This window comes from Trachypithecus francoisi, unplaced genomic scaffold (assembly GCF_009764315.1).
Source record: "Trachypithecus francoisi isolate TF-2019V2 unplaced genomic scaffold, Tfra_2.0 Lachesis_group10, whole genome shotgun sequence".
NCBI classification, from domain to species: domain Eukaryota; kingdom Metazoa; phylum Chordata; class Mammalia; order Primates; family Cercopithecidae; genus Trachypithecus; species Trachypithecus francoisi.
Window position 1 is genome coordinate 43,455,412 of NW_022681455.1, and position 19,016 is coordinate 43,474,427.

At 50.2% G+C, this 19,016-nt stretch overlaps 1 protein-coding gene across 2 annotated transcripts in view; it reads left to right on the forward strand.

Annotated features, from left to right (window-relative positions):
* The first annotated feature begins 7,806 nt into the window (after positions 1 to 7,806).
* Positions 7,807 to 19,016, forward strand: part of TTBK1 (tau tubulin kinase 1) — a 45,987-nt gene continuing 34,777 nt past the window's right edge. Inside the window, exons 1-5 of one of the 2 annotated variants that reach the window (XM_033217237.1) lie at positions 7,807 to 8,037; positions 10,919 to 11,080; positions 17,315 to 17,462; positions 17,869 to 17,942; positions 18,147 to 18,287. In XM_033217237.1, coding sequence (XP_033073128.1) covers positions 10,973 to 11,080; positions 17,315 to 17,462; positions 17,869 to 17,942; positions 18,147 to 18,287 — 471 coding nt within the window. In that variant the 5' untranslated portion in view covers positions 7,807 to 8,037; positions 10,919 to 10,972. The remainder of the gene's footprint in view (positions 8,038 to 10,918; positions 11,081 to 17,314; positions 17,463 to 17,868; positions 17,943 to 18,146; positions 18,288 to 19,016) is intronic. The other variant, XM_033217236.1, reaches the window with a different exon arrangement.

Genomic DNA, 19,016 nt, shown 5'->3' on the forward strand with positions numbered 1-19,016 from the left:
TTTTTTTGAGACAGGGTTTCACTCTGCCACCCAGGCTAGAGTGCAGTGGCACCATCATGGCATCACAGCTCACTACAGCCTCCACCCCTCAAGTGATCCTCCCATCTCAGCCTCCGAAGTAGCTGGGACTACAGGCAGATGCCACCACACCTGGCCAAGTTTTGTTGGCAGGCTTGGGTGCTTCTATGAGTTTGCCCATTGTACATCCTTCACATGAGTTGAATTCAGGCAGTATTTGTCCTTCTGTGACAGGCTTATTTCCCTATAATGCCCTCCAGGCTCATTCATGTCTGATTTCAAAATATATTATTAAGCTACAGTAGGCCGGGCACTGTGGCTCATGCCTATAATCACAGCACTTTGGGAGGCTGAGGTGGGAGGATTGATTGAGCCCAGCAGTTTGAAACCAGCATGGGCAACAAGGAAGACTCCACCCCTACAAAAAATTTAAAAAATTAGCCAGATGTGGTGGCACTACGTGTGTTTGTGTGTGTGTGTGTGTGTATAATGGAATATTAAAGTCTTTAAAAAGAAGGAAATCCTGCCATTTGCAACAGTAAAACTGTTCTTAACAAAGCAAAATATAAAGTAGAGAAAATAGTATAAGATTTAATAATTGTCAGTTTATGGCCAGTCTTGTTTCATCTGTATTCATACTAAATTTCCTCACTGTACTATTTTGATGCAAATTTCAGATTACATTTTTCATTTATACATTTTTTTTTTTTTTTTTTTGAGACGGAGTCTCTCTCTGTCGCCCAGGCTGGAGTGCAGTGGCCAGATCTCAGCTCACTGCAAACTCCACCTCCCGGGTTCACGCTATTCTCCTGCCTCAGCCTCCCGAGTAGCTGGGACTACAGGCGCCCGCCACCTCGCCCGGCTAGTTTTTTTGTATGTTTTAGTAGAGACGGGGTTTCACCGGGTTAGCCAGGATGGTCTCCATCTCCTGACCTCGTGATCCACCCGTCTCGGCCTCCCAAAGTGCTGGGATTACAGGCTTGAGCCACTGCGCCCGGCCTATAAATATTTTTATATATATCTGTAAAAGATAACTCTTTTTTACTAAAAATGTAACCAAGGCTGGGCATGGTGGCTCATGCCTGTAATCCCTAGCACTGTGGGAGGATTGCTTGAGGCCAAGAGTTGAAGACCAAACTGGCCATCATAGTGAGACCCCGTCTTATTAAAAAAAGGAACTAAAATATTATTATCATATCCTAGCTAAAAAATTTAACAACATTTTATTAATATCATCAAATATTCCATTCGTGTTCAAGTTTCTTGTCTTACAAACTTTGTAATTTATGTGTTTAAAATCAAGATCCACATATTATGATTGGTTGACATGCCTTTTAAATCTATTTTAATATATACATTTCCCCCGTATATTCTCTCTTTCTTTCTCTCATCCTGCAGTTTCCTTCAGTCTGAAGTTTGCCAATTATATCCCTGTGATGTCACTGAATATGTTCCTCTATATTCCTTATTTCCTGTACATTGGAGTTGGATGCAGAGACTTAATCAGATTCAGGTTGAATTTGGCTATTTCACAAGGGGTGTTGTATAATCCTAATATGGGCACTTAGTGTCTGGATGTCTCTCTGGTTTTTTTTTTTTTTTTTTTTTTTGAGACGGAGTCTCACTCTGTCGCCCAGGCTGGAGTGCAGTGGCCGGATCTCAGTTCATTGCAAGCTCTGCCTCCCGGGCTTACACCATTCTCCTGCCTCAGCCTCCCGAGTAGCAGGGACTACAAGCGCCCGCCACCTCGCCCGGCTAGTTTTTTATATTTTTTAGTAGAGACGGGGTTTCACCGGGTTAGCCAGGATGGTCTCGATCTCCTGACCTTGTGATCCGCCTGTCTCGGCCTCCCAAAGTGCTGGGATTACAGGCTTGAGCCACCGCGCCCGGCCATCTCTCTGTTTTGATGTGAGCAACCATTGATACTCAATGCCCAGATGTATTTATCATTTATCATTCATTCATTCATGCAGAGGCGTACCAATAAAAGTATACTTTCATTATAAAATCAAACCCAGCTACAGAAAACCACCTAAACAAATGAATTATTATAAGACAAACACTCTTGTGATTCCCACCCATCTCATCTCAAAATAGATCTTCAACTACCCAGAAGTAGTTTCCATGTGCACCATCCCAAACAGCCCCCTTACTCCCTCCAGAAGTAACCACTGCTCTTACTTTTATAGTGAGGACAAAAAGGAAGGACATAATTAAACTTCCTTATGTTTCATTATGGTTTTATCACCCAAATGTGCATTTTTAGACAGTATAGTTTAACCTTACCTATTTTTATTTATCTTTTAAGTCCCTTTTATTTATTTTTTTGAGACAGGATCTTGCTCTGTCACACTGGCATGCAGTGGCATGATCATGGCTCACTGTAGCCTCGACCTCCTAGGCTCAAGCGATCCTCTCACCTCAGCTTCCTGAGTAGCTGGGGCCACAGGAGCACGCCACCACACCTGGCTAATTTTTGTTAAATTTATTTTTATTTTCCAGAGAGAGGAGGTCTCACTAGGTTGCCCAGGCTTGTCTGGAACTCCTGGGCTCAAGCAATCCTCCTGCCTTAGCCTCCCAAAATGCTGGGATTACGGGCATGAGCCACTGTGCCCAGCCTTAAATTCCTTTTAATGTACAGGTTGGGGACACATTTTAAAAGCATTTATTTTGTGTGAGACATTCAATGGGCACTAACAGAGCTACAAAAAGGAGTAAAGGAGAGTATCTGAGACTTTAGACTCCATTTGGCTTTGGGAGGAGCCAGCCTTAGCTCAAGAATAGGAGAAATCAGGTCAACGCCATGCAGTAATGTGCAAAGGGCTTTAGTGACTTAAGGAAGGCAGAAATCAAGCATCTGGAGGAGCTCTTCCAGTCTATCCTCACACTCCTGCCATGTAACACACAGATCAAATTTCTTCTTCTGGCCAAGAAGTAGCAAGACCTAGATTTACTCTCCCATCTTTAACAACTAAAAAACTGGACAGAATATATGAATATAGAGCAATAATGTTTGAACATTGGCCATTAGGCAGCACAGAACAATACTGTAATCCCTGAAAGACGGAAAACAAAGTAGACGAGCTTTACATTTGCCCCAGCTTATTGCCTGCGAGGTTACCAGGCTGCAGGATGGAGGAACCCAGGCTGAGCCTGGCTGTCTCTTTGATCGAGGAGATAGAGCTGGGAGTCCAGGGAGGCCAAGGCCTCTAGTTTGCAGGAGAGAGTACAGGACAGGAGAGAGAGTGCTGGAGAGGTTCAGAGGGTTTTATGAATAGAGAGCTGAGGACTGATCAGCACATGTGTATGAGGGAACTGTCTGTGGTGGGGAAAAACATCTGAAAGCAGCAGAGTGAACAATTTTGAGCTCACACAGGGATGGAACTAGTGCCTGTTCCTACTGGCTCATATGGAAAATTCATAGGGCTTTGCCTTAGTGGTGAAAAAAATTAGGTTTTGTCTTAGCGTCAGATAAATATTAGCCCTAGACTGGAGGCTGCTCTGATCTAACCTAATAAAACTTAAAAGTAAACTTTGAAAGGATCAAACTGGTTTCTCTTTTTTCTTTTTCTTTTCTTTTTTTTTTTTGAGACGGAGTCTCATTCTGTTGCCCAGGCTGGAGTGCAGTTGTGCAATCTCGACTCGCCATTCTCCTGCCTCAGCCTCCCCAGTAACTGGGACTACAGGCGCCCACCACCATGCCTGGCTAATTTTTTGCATTTTTAATAGAGAGGGGGTTTCACCGTGTTAGCCAGGATGGTCTCGATCTCCTGACCTCGTCCTCCCACAGTGCTGGGATTACAGGCATGAGCCACCGCGCCCAGCCCAAACTGGTTTTTCTTCTCTCTCTCCCTCTCTCTCTCTTTCTCTGTTTCTCTCTGTCTATCTCTCTGCTTCTTTTCTTTTTCTGAGACAGCGTTTTGCTCGTTCACCCAGGTTGGAGTACAGTGGCATGATCATGGCTCACTGCAGCATTGACATCCTGGACTCAAGCGATCCTCCTGCCTCAGCCTCCCAAGTAGCTGGGACCACAGATGCATGCTACCACGCCTGGCTAAGTTTTGATTTTTTTTTTTTTTTTCTGTGGAGACAGGGTCTCTCCATGTTGCCCAGGCTGGTCTTGAGCTCCTGGGCTCAAGCAATCCTCCTTCATTTGCCTCCCAAAATGTTGAGATTCACAGGCATAAACCACAATGCCCAGCCTGTTTTTTTACTTCTTAAAAATTAACTGCAATCCAGAACAAAGCTGAATCATATTCACTGAAATATAAAAATATACAAGACTCAGCAAGGTAAAATTCACAGTATTTGGCATCCAGTAAAAAATTACTAGACATGGAAAGAAGCAGAAAATATGACCCATAGTAGGAATAAAAATCTGTTGAAACGAATCCAGAAATTGTTTAGATAGAATTAGTAGAAAAGTGTATTAAAGCAGTCATTATAATTATTCCATATGTTTAAGAATTTAGAAGAAAAAACTGAGTAGAGATATGGAAGATTTTAAAAGACCCAGATCGAACTTACAGAATTATAAACAACAGTGAAAAATACATTGGATGGAATTAATACTAGATTAGATGCTATAAGAGAAAAGATTAATGAACTTGAATACATCAGCAATAGAAATTATCCAAAATGAAACACAGCAGGAAAAAAGTCTGGGAAAAAGTAAAGCATCAGTGGGTTGTGGGACAAGTTCAAATGGCCTAATATACAGGGTAATTGGAGTCCCTGAAGGAAAGGGGAGGGCAGAAAAAATATTTAAGAAAATAATGGCTGAAAAATTTCCTAATTTGATGAAAACTATAAATGCACAGATATGAGAATGTCAACAAACCCAAGCACAAGAAACATGAATAAAACTATGTAAAAAAGACACATCATAATCAAATAGCTTAAACAGCTAAATCCAGTGACAAAGAGAAAATCTTAAAAGAAACCAGAGGCCTTGGTCTGGGCGTGGTGGTTCATGCCTATAATCCCAGCACTTTGGGAGGCTGAGGCAGGCAGATCATTTGAGGTCAGGAGTTTGAGATCAGCTTGACCAACATGGTGAAACCCTGTCTTTACTAAAAATACAAAAAAATAGCTGGGTGTGGTGGTGCACGCCTGTAATCTCAGCTACCTGGGAAGCTGAGACAGGAGAATCACTTGAACCTAGATAGTGCCACTGCACTCCAGCAGTCTGGGTGACAAAGCGAGACTCCGTCTCAAAAGACAAAACAAAACAAATTAAAAAAATAGACACATAAAAGGCATAGATTTCATGCAAAGGAACAGAGATAGGATAATTGCAAATTTCTCATCAGAAAAAAATGCAAGTTAGAAGACAATAGAGCAACATTTTTAAAGTACTGAAAACCAAAACGAAAAAGAAACTAGAATTCTAACCCAACACTTAGATCGGACCATGTCTCATCTTTGCTCAAAATTCCTCAGTGGTCCCCTATCTGAAAATCAGGCTCCCCAGGACACTGCCTCTGAGACAGAGATGATCACGCAGTAAGTTTATTGGGACGTGCTCTCGTGATCAACCTCTGTGGAGGACTGAAGAAGGCAAGGTTGCGTGGAAGGGGGAGTTGAGCTCTGATGTAGTCTCAATAGAAACCTCAGCTGTCCCTATTAGTTTTGAAAATGGGATGTCCCTTAGGAGGTGTCCCCAGTTGAAGTAAGGGGGCCAGGCCTTTATACTCATCGATTGGATGTGGGATGTCCCAGGAAGGGGGCATGATCTTGAATGAGGCAGCTCCCTTGGCCAAAGGCAATTCCCAGAGAACAGGTCAGCTGAAAGCAGTCAGCCTTCAACATCTCATATCTGGGAGAATACGCACCTAGATTCTGAAGGGAGATCTGAATGGCTCTCCACAGTATCCACTACACTTCCAAAAACCAAATGAGTAAAATCTAATCTTAGCACTGCACACAAGATCCTTCATGATCTTGCACACGCCCGCCCCAGCCTCATCTCATGCTGTCTTCTCAGCCTGGAAGTCTCTTTCATCCTCTGCCCTGGCCCCACTTCTCTGTTGGCAAACTTCTACTAATTCTACTAATTCTTCAAATTACAGCTGAATGTGCCTCCTCCAAGAAGCCTTCCCTGATTACTCTTGCAGGCCCAATGATCCTTCCTCCCAACATGGTGATTAGAACCATGGACTCCAGGGCCAGGGATTGAATTCCAGCTCTGCCACTTGCTAGCTGTGTAACCGAATGCATATTACCTAACCTCTCTGTATCTTAGTTTCCTCTTCTATAAAACAAGGGATAACAATAGTCCTCTTACCTTATAGGGTTGTCATCAGGATTAAATTAATTAACATATGTAAAGTCAGAGTAGTGTCTGGCAGAAGTAAATAACTGATGCAATTGTTGCTGTTGTTGTTGTTATTATTGAGACAGAGTCTCGCTCTGTCATCCAGGCTGGCACGCGGTAGCATAATCACGACTCACTGCAGTGTTGACCTCCTGGGCTCAAGAAATCCTTCCCCCTCAGCCTCCTGAGTAGCTGGAACTGTAGGTGCACACCACCACACCCAGCTAATTTTTAATTTTTTTGTACACATGAGGTCTCACTATGTTGCCCAGGCTGGTCTTGAACTCCCGGACTCAAGCGATCCTGTTGCCTTGGTATCCCAAAGTGTTGGGATTATAGGCATGAGCCATTGCACCTGGCCCATTGTTGTTGTTGTTATTATTATTGAAGTTGCTCTGTATGCATTTGTTGAAGGCATTAAGGAAGGAAGGAACTGGCTGGGCACAATGGCTCCTGCCTGTAATCCCAGCACTTTGGGAGGCCAAGGTGGGCAGATGGCTTTGAGCTCAGGAATTCAAGACCAGCCTGGGGAATATGGTAAAACCCCATCCCTACAAAAAATACAAAAATTAGCCGGGAATAGCGGCTCACACCTGCAGTCTCAAGTACTTGGGAGACTGAGGCTGGAGAATCACTTGAGTCTAGGAAGCAGAGGTTGCAATGAACTGAGACTGTGCCACTGTACTCCAGCCTGGGCAGCAGAATGAGACCCTGTCACAAAAAAAAAAAAAAAGAGGGAGAAACTGAAAGAGACAGGTGGCATGCAGAGTTTGTTGTTCAAGGAATGTTGGATTGTTGAGTTGTTGAGTAATCCAACATGTCAGAAGGGGAGTAATGGCCTTATGGGTCCATGTTGGGAAGGTGTTTTGATGTTACAGTAAAGAGTATGCATCTTATTTGGTAAGCAGTAAAAACCAATGGCAGAGTTTGTCCACAAATGAAAGAAAGGGCCAAAGAAAGAGAGACACAGATTGAGCCAAAAGATAAAGTATATAGGTGGTGAGGTGAGAATTACACATGACAGGTGGTGGGTGAGTGTGTGGGATGGTCCCAGAAGAGGTGGGTGATAGGCACGTATGGGAGGATGGGTACAGGAGAGGGGGATGAGTTTAGAGGAAGGAGATATAAACACGTAGAGGATGGAGTGGGGAATCAGGCGACACTGATGGGTCAGGTGAGGAATTTTAGAGACATACTGGGAGTGGGGAAGATAAAGGGTGATGGAGACAGGTGAGTTTTATGGGAGCAGGTAAGGAGTGATGGGGCTGTGCTGGGAGATGGAGTCAAGTGAGTGGCAGAGAGCGGTAAGGAGAACTGAGAGCTGGAGCGGGACAGCCCGAGAATCCCAGGGCTGGAGGAGAGCGGAGCGGGGCCGGCGGAACGTGATGTCAGAGGAGGAGCGGTGATGTCAGAGCGGGCAGCGGGCCGTGATGTCAGGGCTGGTGCTGATGCTGGCGGCGCAGTGCATTGTGGGCAGCTCCCCGCTCCGCCGCTGCCGCCGCCGTCGCCCTAGGAGGATCGGGGCCGGGCCGGGCCGGGATGGTCCGGGTCGGAAGGCCGCCGCCGCCGCCGCCGCCGGAGGGAGCGGGTCGCCCAACGCCGCACTGAGCCGCCCCCGCCCCGCCCCGGCCCCGGGGGATGCGCCGCCCCGAGCCGCTGCCTCCACCGCCGCCGCAGCCACAGCCGCAGCGGGCACAGAGCAGGTGAGGCGGGGCGGGGCGGGACGGGGTCGGGGCGGGGGCTCCTTAGTGGGCTCAGGGGGCTCCGCCTGGCTCTCCTCCCAGCGCAGCCTTCTTGGGCTCCCCTCCGCGCTGCTGTCGCCGCCCGCTGGGCTGGGACGCTGGCCTACACCGCCTGGGCCGCGCCGAGGCCTGGAGCCGCTCCCTGTCCCCAGCACACAGACCTCCCTCCGCAACCCATCCTCCAGGCACTTTGCTCCTCCCCACTCACCTCCGTCCCCTGTCCCCATGACTTCACCCCTGGCTCTCTTGTCACCCCTGACGAGTCATTCGGCTGTCTCCGTAACCTCCCTCCCTGTCCTCAGTCCCTCCATGCCTCCCACCTGTCTTCTTACCTACTTCCTCACCCCCTCAACTGTGCCCAGAAATCCCTCCCATGGTCCTATCTCTTCTTTGCCTGTCATCATTATCTCTCACCAGTCTCTATCCTACCCACCCCCCTCCTCTAATCCTGTTGCTCCTCATCCCTGACATTCCCCTCTGCCTCCCTCCACACCTCTTTCACCTGTCCCCATCACCTCTCGCTGGTCTCCATCACCTCTCCTTACCTGGGCTCCCAGATTCCCACACACACCTGCTGACACCTTGCAGAGTTACACATCAACACTTGTATCCACAGGCCATGATGAGTTCCCACCACTTCCACGTACCCCTATGTACCATCACTGGCCCCACATGCTCCTACTTGCACTCTCTGACAGATATTCATACAAACTGCACAAGCCCTCGCCTTCACCATGCGCCCATGCTACCATGCGCACATAGGGGCCTGAGGCGGCAGTAACGGGGCAACCAAGTGTGGAGTGTTTGTATTATCCAACCCAGTCTCTGCTGAGCGTAGTCCTCACACACAGAGAGAAGGATAGTGGAGAGGGAGAGGCAGGTAACCCTCATTTATCTTCCTGGCTCCACTCTTCCTTCTCTTGCCTCATCTGTTTCTTTTTGGTTTGCTCATCTATAAAATGGGAGCAGGACACAAATTTTCCTTATCAACCTAAGAGATCCACTGTCCCAGGACTGGAAAGCCCACCAGAGTTCACCCAGTTCAACTTCTGAAGGCTCCCTCCCACCAGTTCAATTGCTTCTTCAGTCTTGTCCTCAACCTGTCTCCTCCACCTTTATTCCAGAAGCCCCATCCCTACCTCTCCCTTCATCCTGCCATTGCCCTCACTGCCCTTCAAATTCCTGATGCCCCATATCCCACTTTGGCAGAAGGAGGGAAGTCCTGATGCTCTGAAGTTGTAAGGATTAGAGGAAACAGCTCAGCTTAGTCATTTGAAGAAAGAGAAAAGGAGTGGCAGCATCCCTCCTCATGAAGATCCCTTCTCCATATGTCCACAGTGGCACATCGTGAATTGGAAGGTGGTTTCCACACCTCCACGTACCACCCTGTCCCCTGTGGCAGGATGTCTAGATGCAGGAGCCCTGGGAAGTTATTTCATCCCAAGGAAAGGGGGGTTTATGTAGTTTCTACCCCATCTATAGATCTCTTTAGCCACCTTTCTCCCCCCACCCACAACCCCCAAACCCCAGCCTAAGTAACTTCCCTCTTTCTCTATTTGTGACTCTCCAGGGTCATCGTGAGGGCACAGTAGTGTGCTTCTAAAAAGTGTGAGGGAAAGAGAAGAGGAAAATATCCTGGTTCCAAATTCTGTCCTGGGTTGGCAGAGATCTCAGAAAGTCATGTCTTCTGGCCCCTTGCCTACACACATGCACATCACACACAGACAGACACACAGATACATGTAGAAAAGCAGACAGACACACAGAAAAGATAGACAAAGAAAGACACACAAAGGCACATACACACACAGAAGGATACATGCACAGATACACACACAGACATATGCACATGCATACATGGGCATTTCTCCAGTAACATCTGCCTGGCTCTCCCAACCCCTGCCATTGGGAAACTCTCCCTGATATCCAACTTCTACCTGTACTAATTCGAGGAGAGCTGTGTTCTTTCTTGTTGATTCCTAAGCAGACACAGAAAGGTGTGGTCAGAGGCTCTCTCACCCCATGCCCACCCAGACCTGCTGTTCCCTTTCACTCCTCCTGCTTTCTGCTAGGCCCCTCCCATTTTCCTGCCCTCCCCAATTCAGCCCACCTCTGTCCCTCTGGAGTGGCCACAAGGCTGCTGTCCATCTGACATCCATGTCTTGAGTCTGTCACCTGTGTTCACCTCATCTCTCATATCCTGACCTCCCAACCCCATGGCTGTGTCAGTGGGTTCAGCTCACCCTGAGAAAGGTGTATGCCTCTCAGCACCTGCATCCCCCTCAGTTAACACCACCCTCAAAGGGCTTTAGTGCCTTCCCTCATTTTCTTGATTACCACATCTCTCAGGGCTGATTAGCAGGTCATGTTGGTGTCGGTGTCCCATGGGTCACCCCTTGGGTGGCAGGTCTTCCCTTTTCACTAAGCCTCCGTTGCACAGCTCCATGGACATTTTGTGACACAGGGACTTCCCTAAGGGGGAGCCAAGGCCCAGGCCTCCCCTACAAGGGAGAGGATTCCAGTCTGGTATGCTCCGTTGGTCAGCAAGTCTTCCTGGCATCAGTTAGCATATCTCTCTTTCCCTTCGGCCTGTTCACTGTCATTTTCCTCTTCTTCATTGGTCAACATGTGTGTCCTGTTGCTGATTTTAACCATCTCCAGTTCGTAGTCTGTACCTCCCTTGCACTGGCCTTTATACAATCTTTCCCCTGGTAACTCCTGGAGCATCTGTCCAGTGGGACCAGGAAGAATGCGGGGCAGGAGTGGAGCTCCTCTCCTCCATTATCTGCCAGGTGGTCCTGGGTCTGCAGCCCGCCCTCACAGCCCCTCCGCACTCCCCTAGGTAGATGGCCCCCTCAGGGCAGGCCCTGCGGACACCCCTCCCTCTGGCTGGCGGATGCAGTGCCTAGCGGCAGCCCTTAAGGACGAAACCAACATGAGTGGGGGAGGGGAGCAGGCCGACATCCTGCCGGCCAACTACGTGGTCAAGGATCGCTGGAAGGTGGTGAGTGAGTGACCCGGCGGGGCAGAGGGAGGGTAGCGGGGAGGGAGGCGAGGATCTGAAGACTTGTTAAAACCAGTGCCCTCCGCTCCCCTACCCTAAGAGGGAGGTGCCTCTAAGCTCATTTGCATACTGCTTGCAGGTCATTATTTTTGCCACCACATGTGGACAATAGCTTTCTCCTAGTGCCCTCTCTTCAGCCCCGCCCTCTATCACCCCTCTCCCCGCTAGGTCACGTTGGTCAGGCGAAGCCTGGAACAACTCCTGGTTGGATGCAGGAGCTGCAGAGGCCGGTGTGGGGAGGAGGAAGAGCGGTGGGGGAGGGAGCTTTTTCTCTGACGGACCTTGGAGAAGGGCAGTGGACGAGCATGTGTCCCTCCGCTTCCGCAGAGGACGGAAAGGCTTGTGTTTAGGGAAAGGCCCTGCAGGCTGCTCCCGCCGCACCCGCACTCCATCTTCTCCATCCAGCCTCCTCCCCTCGGCGGGTCCTGCGGCAGGTGCAGCACGGCGAGACTCCATCTCCCGGCGTGCCCTGCTCCTCCAGCCCAGGGCTTCGGGCTGCTGGGCCTGCTGGGAGTTGTAGTGTCAGCCTCCTCCGGAACCGGGCCTGCCTGGGAGGGGGCGCGTGAGAGCTGGAGGAATGATAGCGTTTGGGGAGGGAGACCTACTGTAATTCACCCACCCGTTTTCCGTCACTTAATAGCGCTCTGGTGTCCTCTTATTGTGGGAGCAGGATAATGTGGGGCGAACTGTGGGCGGCAGTGTGGGGGAACCCGTGTGTGAGCCTGTGGGACTGCACCGGAGTGGGAAGCCAGGAGGAGGGGAGGGAGAACAACAGAGGTCAGGTACACTCCGAGTCGTGTGTATGTGCGTGTGTGTGTGTGCGTGTGTGCTTGCGAGTGTGCGCGCCCGCGTGCTTTAGTGGAGGGAGGCTCAGCTCACGGGAGTGCGGGGTTGGAGAGGAGGGTGAGGCCCGGGTGCAGGCGGGTCTCCACGGCAACAGCCATCGGCCGTGCAGGTCCCCTAGAAGCCTAGAAAAAGGCAACGGTGGCGGCGTTTTCAGAGATGTCTCTGGGACTGGGGGTTGGGAGTGGAAGGGGTGAAGAGGAGGAGACTTCTAGGGGTCCTCAAGGGATGAGGAAATGGGCTGTTTCTGTCCCGAGGGGGGACTTCTTGAGAGGGAGAGTACAGAAATGGGGGAGGAAGAGCCAGGGAGGTAATAAAAGGAACAAGGATCTGGCAAAGAGAGGAGTGTTCCTCCGAGACCTCGGGGCCTCTGGCACTCGAGCTTAGTTTCTGGCGGATTGGAGGTAGAATGACATTTACACCGAAGTGATGAGGGAAGGACAGTTTTTACACGCATGTGAGTTTAGGCTAGAACTTTTTTGTGATTTCTGAGGGAAGGCGTGGAAGATGAGTGGGGAGCGAAATGGAGCGGGTAGCTGGGGGGAGGGCAAGCATATCGACCTCTCCTCACCGCCGACCCCCGCCCCTGGAGAGTTAGAGAGGGTGAGGGGCTACATGCCTCCCTTCAACCTGTTCGCGGAGAGGATGGCACTGAGGTGGGAGGCAGAGCTCAAGAACCAAGGCAAACTGCCCATAGATCTCGGTGGCCAGGAGAAAATGGGGGTCAGTGGCACTAGATGTGGCATTTAAAAATAAATACAGGGACCAGGCATGGTGGCCCACACCTGTAATCCCAGCACTTTGGGAGGCCGAGGTGGGAGGATCACTTGCGGTCACGAGTTTGAGACCAGGCTGGCCAACATGGTGAAACCTCATCTCTACTAAAAATACAAAAATTAGCCGGGCCGGCCGGGCGCGGTGGCTCAAGCCTGTAATCCCAGCACTTTGGGAGGCCGAGACGGGCGGATCACAAGGTCAGGAGATCGAGACCATCCTGGCTAACACAGTGAAACCTCGTCTCTATTAAAAATACAAAAAACTAGCCAGGCGAGGTGGCGGGCGCCTGTAGTCCCAGCTACTTGGGAGGCTGAGGCAGGAGAATGGCGTGAACCCGGGAGGCAGAGCTTGCAGTGAGCTGAGATCTGGCCACTGTACTCCAGCCCGGGCGACAGAGCCAGACTCCGTCTCAAAAAAAAAAAAAAAAAAATTAGCCGGGCCAGGCGGCGGGAGCCTGTAATCCCAGCTACCCGGGAGGCTGAGGCAGGAGAATCACTTGAACCTGGGAGGCAGAGGTTGCAGTGAGCTGAGATCATGCCATTGTACTCCAGCCTGGGCGACAGAGCGAGACTCTGCCTCTAAATAAATAAATAAATAAATACATCCTCAATACTTGGCAGGCTGAAGCAGGAGGATCGCTTGAGCCCAGAAGTTCAAATCCAGCTTGGTTAACCTGTCTCTAAAAACATAAAATAAAATAATAACATTTTATTCATCTTGAGGGGTGCTTCGCAGAATCAGAATAGCAAACAATAATAGTAATAATGACTTAGTATTTGCTTTGAGCATTCACTGTTTTCAGGCACTGTGCAAAATGCCTTATGTGCATTGTCTCAAGAACTTACCAAGTAGATTTGTATTCCCATTTATTAATCCCATTTCACAGGTGTGGAAACTGAGGAAATTGCTTAGCTAATTTGCCAAGTCTCCATGACTAGGTCTGTCTGACAAGAATCAGCCCATCTAAGAATCAGGACCACTGAACCGAAGAAACCTTTGTGACCAATTCTAGTCCAACTCTCTTCATTTTACAGAGGAGGAAGAGTGGAGGCTCAGAGAGTTTATGAAACTCACCCCAGGCCACCCAGAGCTGCCCAGGAAACCAGGTCTCCTTCCTCCCGAGGACCAATGCTGATCCTATTGTGTCATATTTCTCCTCTAGTTTAGGGAGGTCCTTCAGCAGGGCCTGGGATCATGTAAAATTTAGCAGGAGTGAAGAAAAAGGAGATTGAGAGAATATTCCTATTACTGGACTGTGGGCAGGGCCACATTGTGACTTTCTTGGACCCCTTCCTCCATAAGAAAGTACTTAAAATTGTATTTTATGACTGCATTGGTATAAAGATGAATATATTAATATTATATACTAGATTGTTCTCTTTGACCTAAAGGTTCATTTTTTTCCCCTGATGATTTTTTATTTTATTTTATTTTTTTGAGACAGGGTCTCACTCTGTCTTGAGTGTAGTGATGAGATCTCAGCTCACTGCAACCTCTGCCTCCCAGATTCAAGCAATTCTTATGCCTCAGCCTCTTGAGTAGTTGGGATTACAGACACCCACCACCACACCTGTCTAATTTTTGTATTTTTAGTAGAGACGGGGTTTCCCCATGTTGGCCAGGCTGGTCTCAAACTCCTGACCTCAAGTGATCCACCCTTCTCATCCTCCTAAAGTACTGGGATTACAGGCGTGAGGCACCATACCCAGCCTCCTTTATGATTTTAAAAGAAATTAAAACATTTTCATGGACCCCCTAGAGTTATCAGGGGCCTAGTCACTGTGTCTCATGTATAAGTCTGCCCTAGCTGTGGTGAAAAGGAGAAGGGATGTTGGTGGAGTGGGTGGTGAAGACACCCAGTTCCCTGTCTTATGGAAGTTCCATAATGGGTGGGGGGTGGGTGGGGAAGGAGGGGAGTAAAGAAGGAGAAACAGGCTCTGCTGGGAAACGAAGGTGGTAGAGAAATACCCCAGGGCACCCTGGGAAATTGGGAAGTAGGTGTCATAAATGTCTTGGCTGTGCCGAGCCTTCCTGACTTATCTCTAGCAATGATTTCGGAGCCCGGCAGATCTGGGCTTGAATCTCAGCACTCACACTTTTAATGTTGATGGGTCCGCAGTTTCTGTAACATTATGGATTCTGCAACATTACGGATTCTGCATTTGATTGCCTGGGTTTAAATGAAACCTGGCATTGCTTTTTTTTTGAGATGGAGTTTCTCTCTTGTTGCACAGGCTGGAGTGCAATGGTGCGATCTTGGCTCACTGCAGCCTCCGCCTCCCAGGTTCAAGCGATTCTTCTGCCTCAGCTTCCCAGGTAGCTGGGATTACAGGTGCCCACCACCACGCCCCGCTAGTGTTTTGTAGTTTTAGATAGAGATGGGGTTTCGCCATGTTGGCCAGGCTGGGCTCAAACTCCTGGCCTCAGGTGATCCACCCGCTTCAGCCTCCCAAAGTGTTGAGATTACAGGCATGAGCCACCGCACTTGGACCTGCCTTTGCTATTAACTAGCAGTGTGACGTGGGAAAAGGTATTGCACTTCCCGTGCCTTGGTTTTCCTTCTGTGCAAAATGGGGAATCACATGACCTTCATCACCTGTGTTGCCAGGAGCCTTTGGGGATTAACTGAGATGACATCTGTGAGAAAAAGATGTGGTTGTCCCCTCCCCTTTGCCCTTTCCTCTGTTCTCACACAAACAAACCATAAAGGAATCTAGAAGATACTTGCATCTCCCCAGAGTTTAAAGTACCCCAGAGGCAGACAAGCTGTTGTTTCCCGTGAGTCTGGGTCTGTGCCCTCCTGGCTCTGAAATCCTGCCTTTAAATTTCATCTCCAGGAGAAAGGAACTCTGGTTTCTCACTGTTCTTCCTCCTTCCTCTTTCCCTGTCTCCTTCCCAGACACAAGCACCTTGAAGTTCCCACCCAGCATTCTGCTTCTTTTCCAAATCTTCCCTTCCTGCTCCTGTCTCTTTCTGGAGTGAGTTCAGTGGTAACCTGGGAACTCCCAGCCCTCCAGCTCTGCCTGGTCGGTCTTCCTCCCTCCATTCCTCAGTGTCAACGACCACTAAACAATCACAAGGCATCTGAGGGCTGAACAGATGTTTGGGGCAGGTTCAGAGATGCAGGAGGCTGAGCGGCCAGAGTCTGCAGGTTGATCAGAGTTATAAGCCAGCAGGACAGAATGAGGGTTTGGGAAGGTGCACAGAGCGGACAGGCCCCCATTGAGGCAGCTCCCCGAGGGGGTGAGCATCAAGCTCTCCATCCTTCTTTCTTTTTTTTTTCAGTGGACCTCCTCTGAGGTCATGTACATCTTTCTTAAACCAAACCAGTCTCAGCTTGGAAATCAGCACCTTCTCCCTGCTCCCCATGCCTGCCAGCAGATCCCTCACCCTCCAGGACCCCCGGGCCTCTGAGCTGAAATGATTTTGAGACCCTCCCCAGAACTCAGCTTTGCTCGGCTCCCTGCCAGCTCTTCCTTCACTTTATTGTGGTTCTCCTCCCCGCCTTTCTCATGCCTGCTTTGGGAGGCTGGAGTGGGAGGCCAAGAGGGTCAGACTGTTGCTCCATTCCCTCTAGGCCCCGGTCCCACCACGCTCCCACAGTACCCCCTGCCCTGGAGAAGAGGCTCATTCTGGTTGTGGGCATCTGACCTAGGGAGTGATGTGAGCTTCCGCAGTGAGCATGGGCCACGAACACCCTTTGTTGAATCCCCTTGCCCAAATACTCTCTCCTTCTTATGACTCTCGGGGGGCTGCCAACCCCAGGAAGTGCCTGCTTCCCCAGGTAATCAATCCGCCCTGAGGATGGGAGGTCCTGGAATTGGTTTTCCTTCTGGATAGGGGTTGCTCAGTCTACACAGGGGATGGGGGAATATAATATTTGTTGTCCTTCTAGAGAAGAAAAGGTCAAGGGCAGTCCAGGGTCCCCTCAGAATCCTACATTAGGCTTTCTCCATATCTATATGGGGTCACAGGTCTCTTACCCTTTCCTACTACCCACTCTGACATCTGGCCCTGTGTGTGTGTGTGTGTGTGTTTGCTCAGGAGCTGAGGTGTCTGTCCCAGGGCACTAGGAGAGGAGCTGGGGTGCTGATGGGGTGGGGCAAAGAAGAGAGACATGAGGTTCTCCCCTTCAAAGATACCCCCTTCTGGCCGGGCATGGTGGCTCATGCCTGTAATCCCAGCGCTTTGGGAGGCCAAGGCGGCTGGATCACCTGAGGTCAGGAGTTTGACACCAGCCTGGCCAACATGGTGAAACCCCGTCTCTACTGAAAATATAAAAAATTAGGACGGCGTGGTGGCAGGCACCTGTGGTCCCAGCTTCTCAGGAGACTTGGGCATGAGAATTGCTTGAACACGGGAGGCAGAGGTTGCAGTGAGCCGAGATTGCACCACTGCACTCCAGCCTGGGCAACAAAGTGAGACTCCATCTCAAAAAAAAAGAAGAAAAAAGATACCCCGCTTCCCCACCAATGAAGGATGCAACTCAGCAGCGGGTGGGATGAGGAGCTGTTCAGACTGATCCCTGAACACCCTATCCCCTCATCTTCATAGCTGAAAAAGATCGGGGGCGGGGGCTTTGGTGAGATCTACGAGGCCATGGACCTGCTGACCAGGGAGAATGTGGCCCTCAAGGTGGAGTCAGCCCAGCAGCCCAAGCAGGTCCTCAAGATGGAGGTGGCTGTGCTGAAGAAGCTGCAAGGTTCGGACCTTGGGCAGGGGAATGGGAGGGAAGAGATGATGAAGGCAGGGGCTAAGAGAGGCGATGAGATCAGAAGCTGGGGTGAGGGAGGAGATGTGGTGTGGTAGAGGGAAGAGGGGATGGAGCCAGGAGCTAAGGGGGAGGTGATGGAGCCAGAGTCTAAGAGAGATGGGACCGGGGTCTAAGAGAGTGATGGAGCAGAAGGCCGGGTTGGTGATCAAAGAAGTGATGAAGCTGGAGTCTAGGAGACATGATGAGGCTAGGGCCAGGGAGGTGGCAAGAGAGGCACTCACAGGGCCAGGAATCAAGAGGGACCAGGAATCAAGAGTGCACTAGGAACCCATCTTAGAGTTGGAAGTGAGGAAGAAAGAGTAACAGCTGGAAGATCTGTGTCTTTGCCCCTCAGGGAAGGACCATGTGTGCAGGTTCATTGGCTGTGGCAGGAACGAGAAGTTTAACTATGTAGTGATGCAGCTTCAGGTGAGTCCCCGTGGCCCATCCTCCCTCCCCTCTCTAAGAGCTTGGGCTGTGACTCCAGGGTAGGAGAAAGGAAGGGAGACTGTGGCCCTGGGAGAGGGGAGTGGGCACGACCCTTTGGGGGTGTGACTGGGAAGACTATCACAATGGCGGTGTCTGGGATGGCAGCTGAGGGTGAGTCTACCCCCCACCTCCACCCCGATGCAGGGCCGCAACCTGGCCGACCTGCGCCGCAGCCAGCCGCGAGGCACCTTCACGCTGAGCACCACGTTGCGGCTGGGCAAGCAGATCTTGGAGTCCATCGAGGCCATCCACTCTGTGGGCTTCCTGCATCGTGACATCAAGCCTGTGAGCACTGCCCCAACACACCTCTCTGTTCCCTCCTCCAGAACACACCCCCAACTCTCTCCCTGGGTCTCCTGGTTTCTCCTCTGCAACCATGGTTGGGACTTGTGATGGGACAGCCTCTTCTCCCCAAGCCCCTCCTGCTCTCCTTCCCAGGCCCCATCTCTTCCTCTCCCCTGCTTCCCAGGAGCATGCACCCCTGCCTGCCCCTCGGCCATGCCCAGGCCTCTCCTCTGTTCTTCCCTTCTGTTCCTTATCCCTTGCCCCTGACCTGAGAGTCCTGGAACCTAGGAAGGTGAAGGGGGCTGGAAAAGGATGGAGGGATCGAGGGAAGGGGACTGAGGGGCTGCGACTTGGCAAGGAGTTCCAAGTAGCTGATTTTGTGGCATCTTGAATCTTTGTGCTAGGAAAAATCTCCTACTTAAAGAGATGAAAACTGAGGCCCAGAAAGGTTAGTTGAATGGCGCAAGGTCACCCAGCAGGCCTGCTGCCTTGGGCAGCCACACCAGTTACACCAAATCACACTGCCCTGCTGGGGAGTCCCAAAAATGTGGAGCCGGGCAGACTTGGCTGAGTCACCACTTGCTGTGTGATCTCAGAGATGCTCCCCAAGCCCTTTGACCTTCAGTTTCCTCATCTCTATAATGGGGATGATCACACCCACCCCTCAGATGAGAGGCTGTGACCTGGTGCACACATGTGAATACTGACATTTCCTTGCGGGCGAGTGAA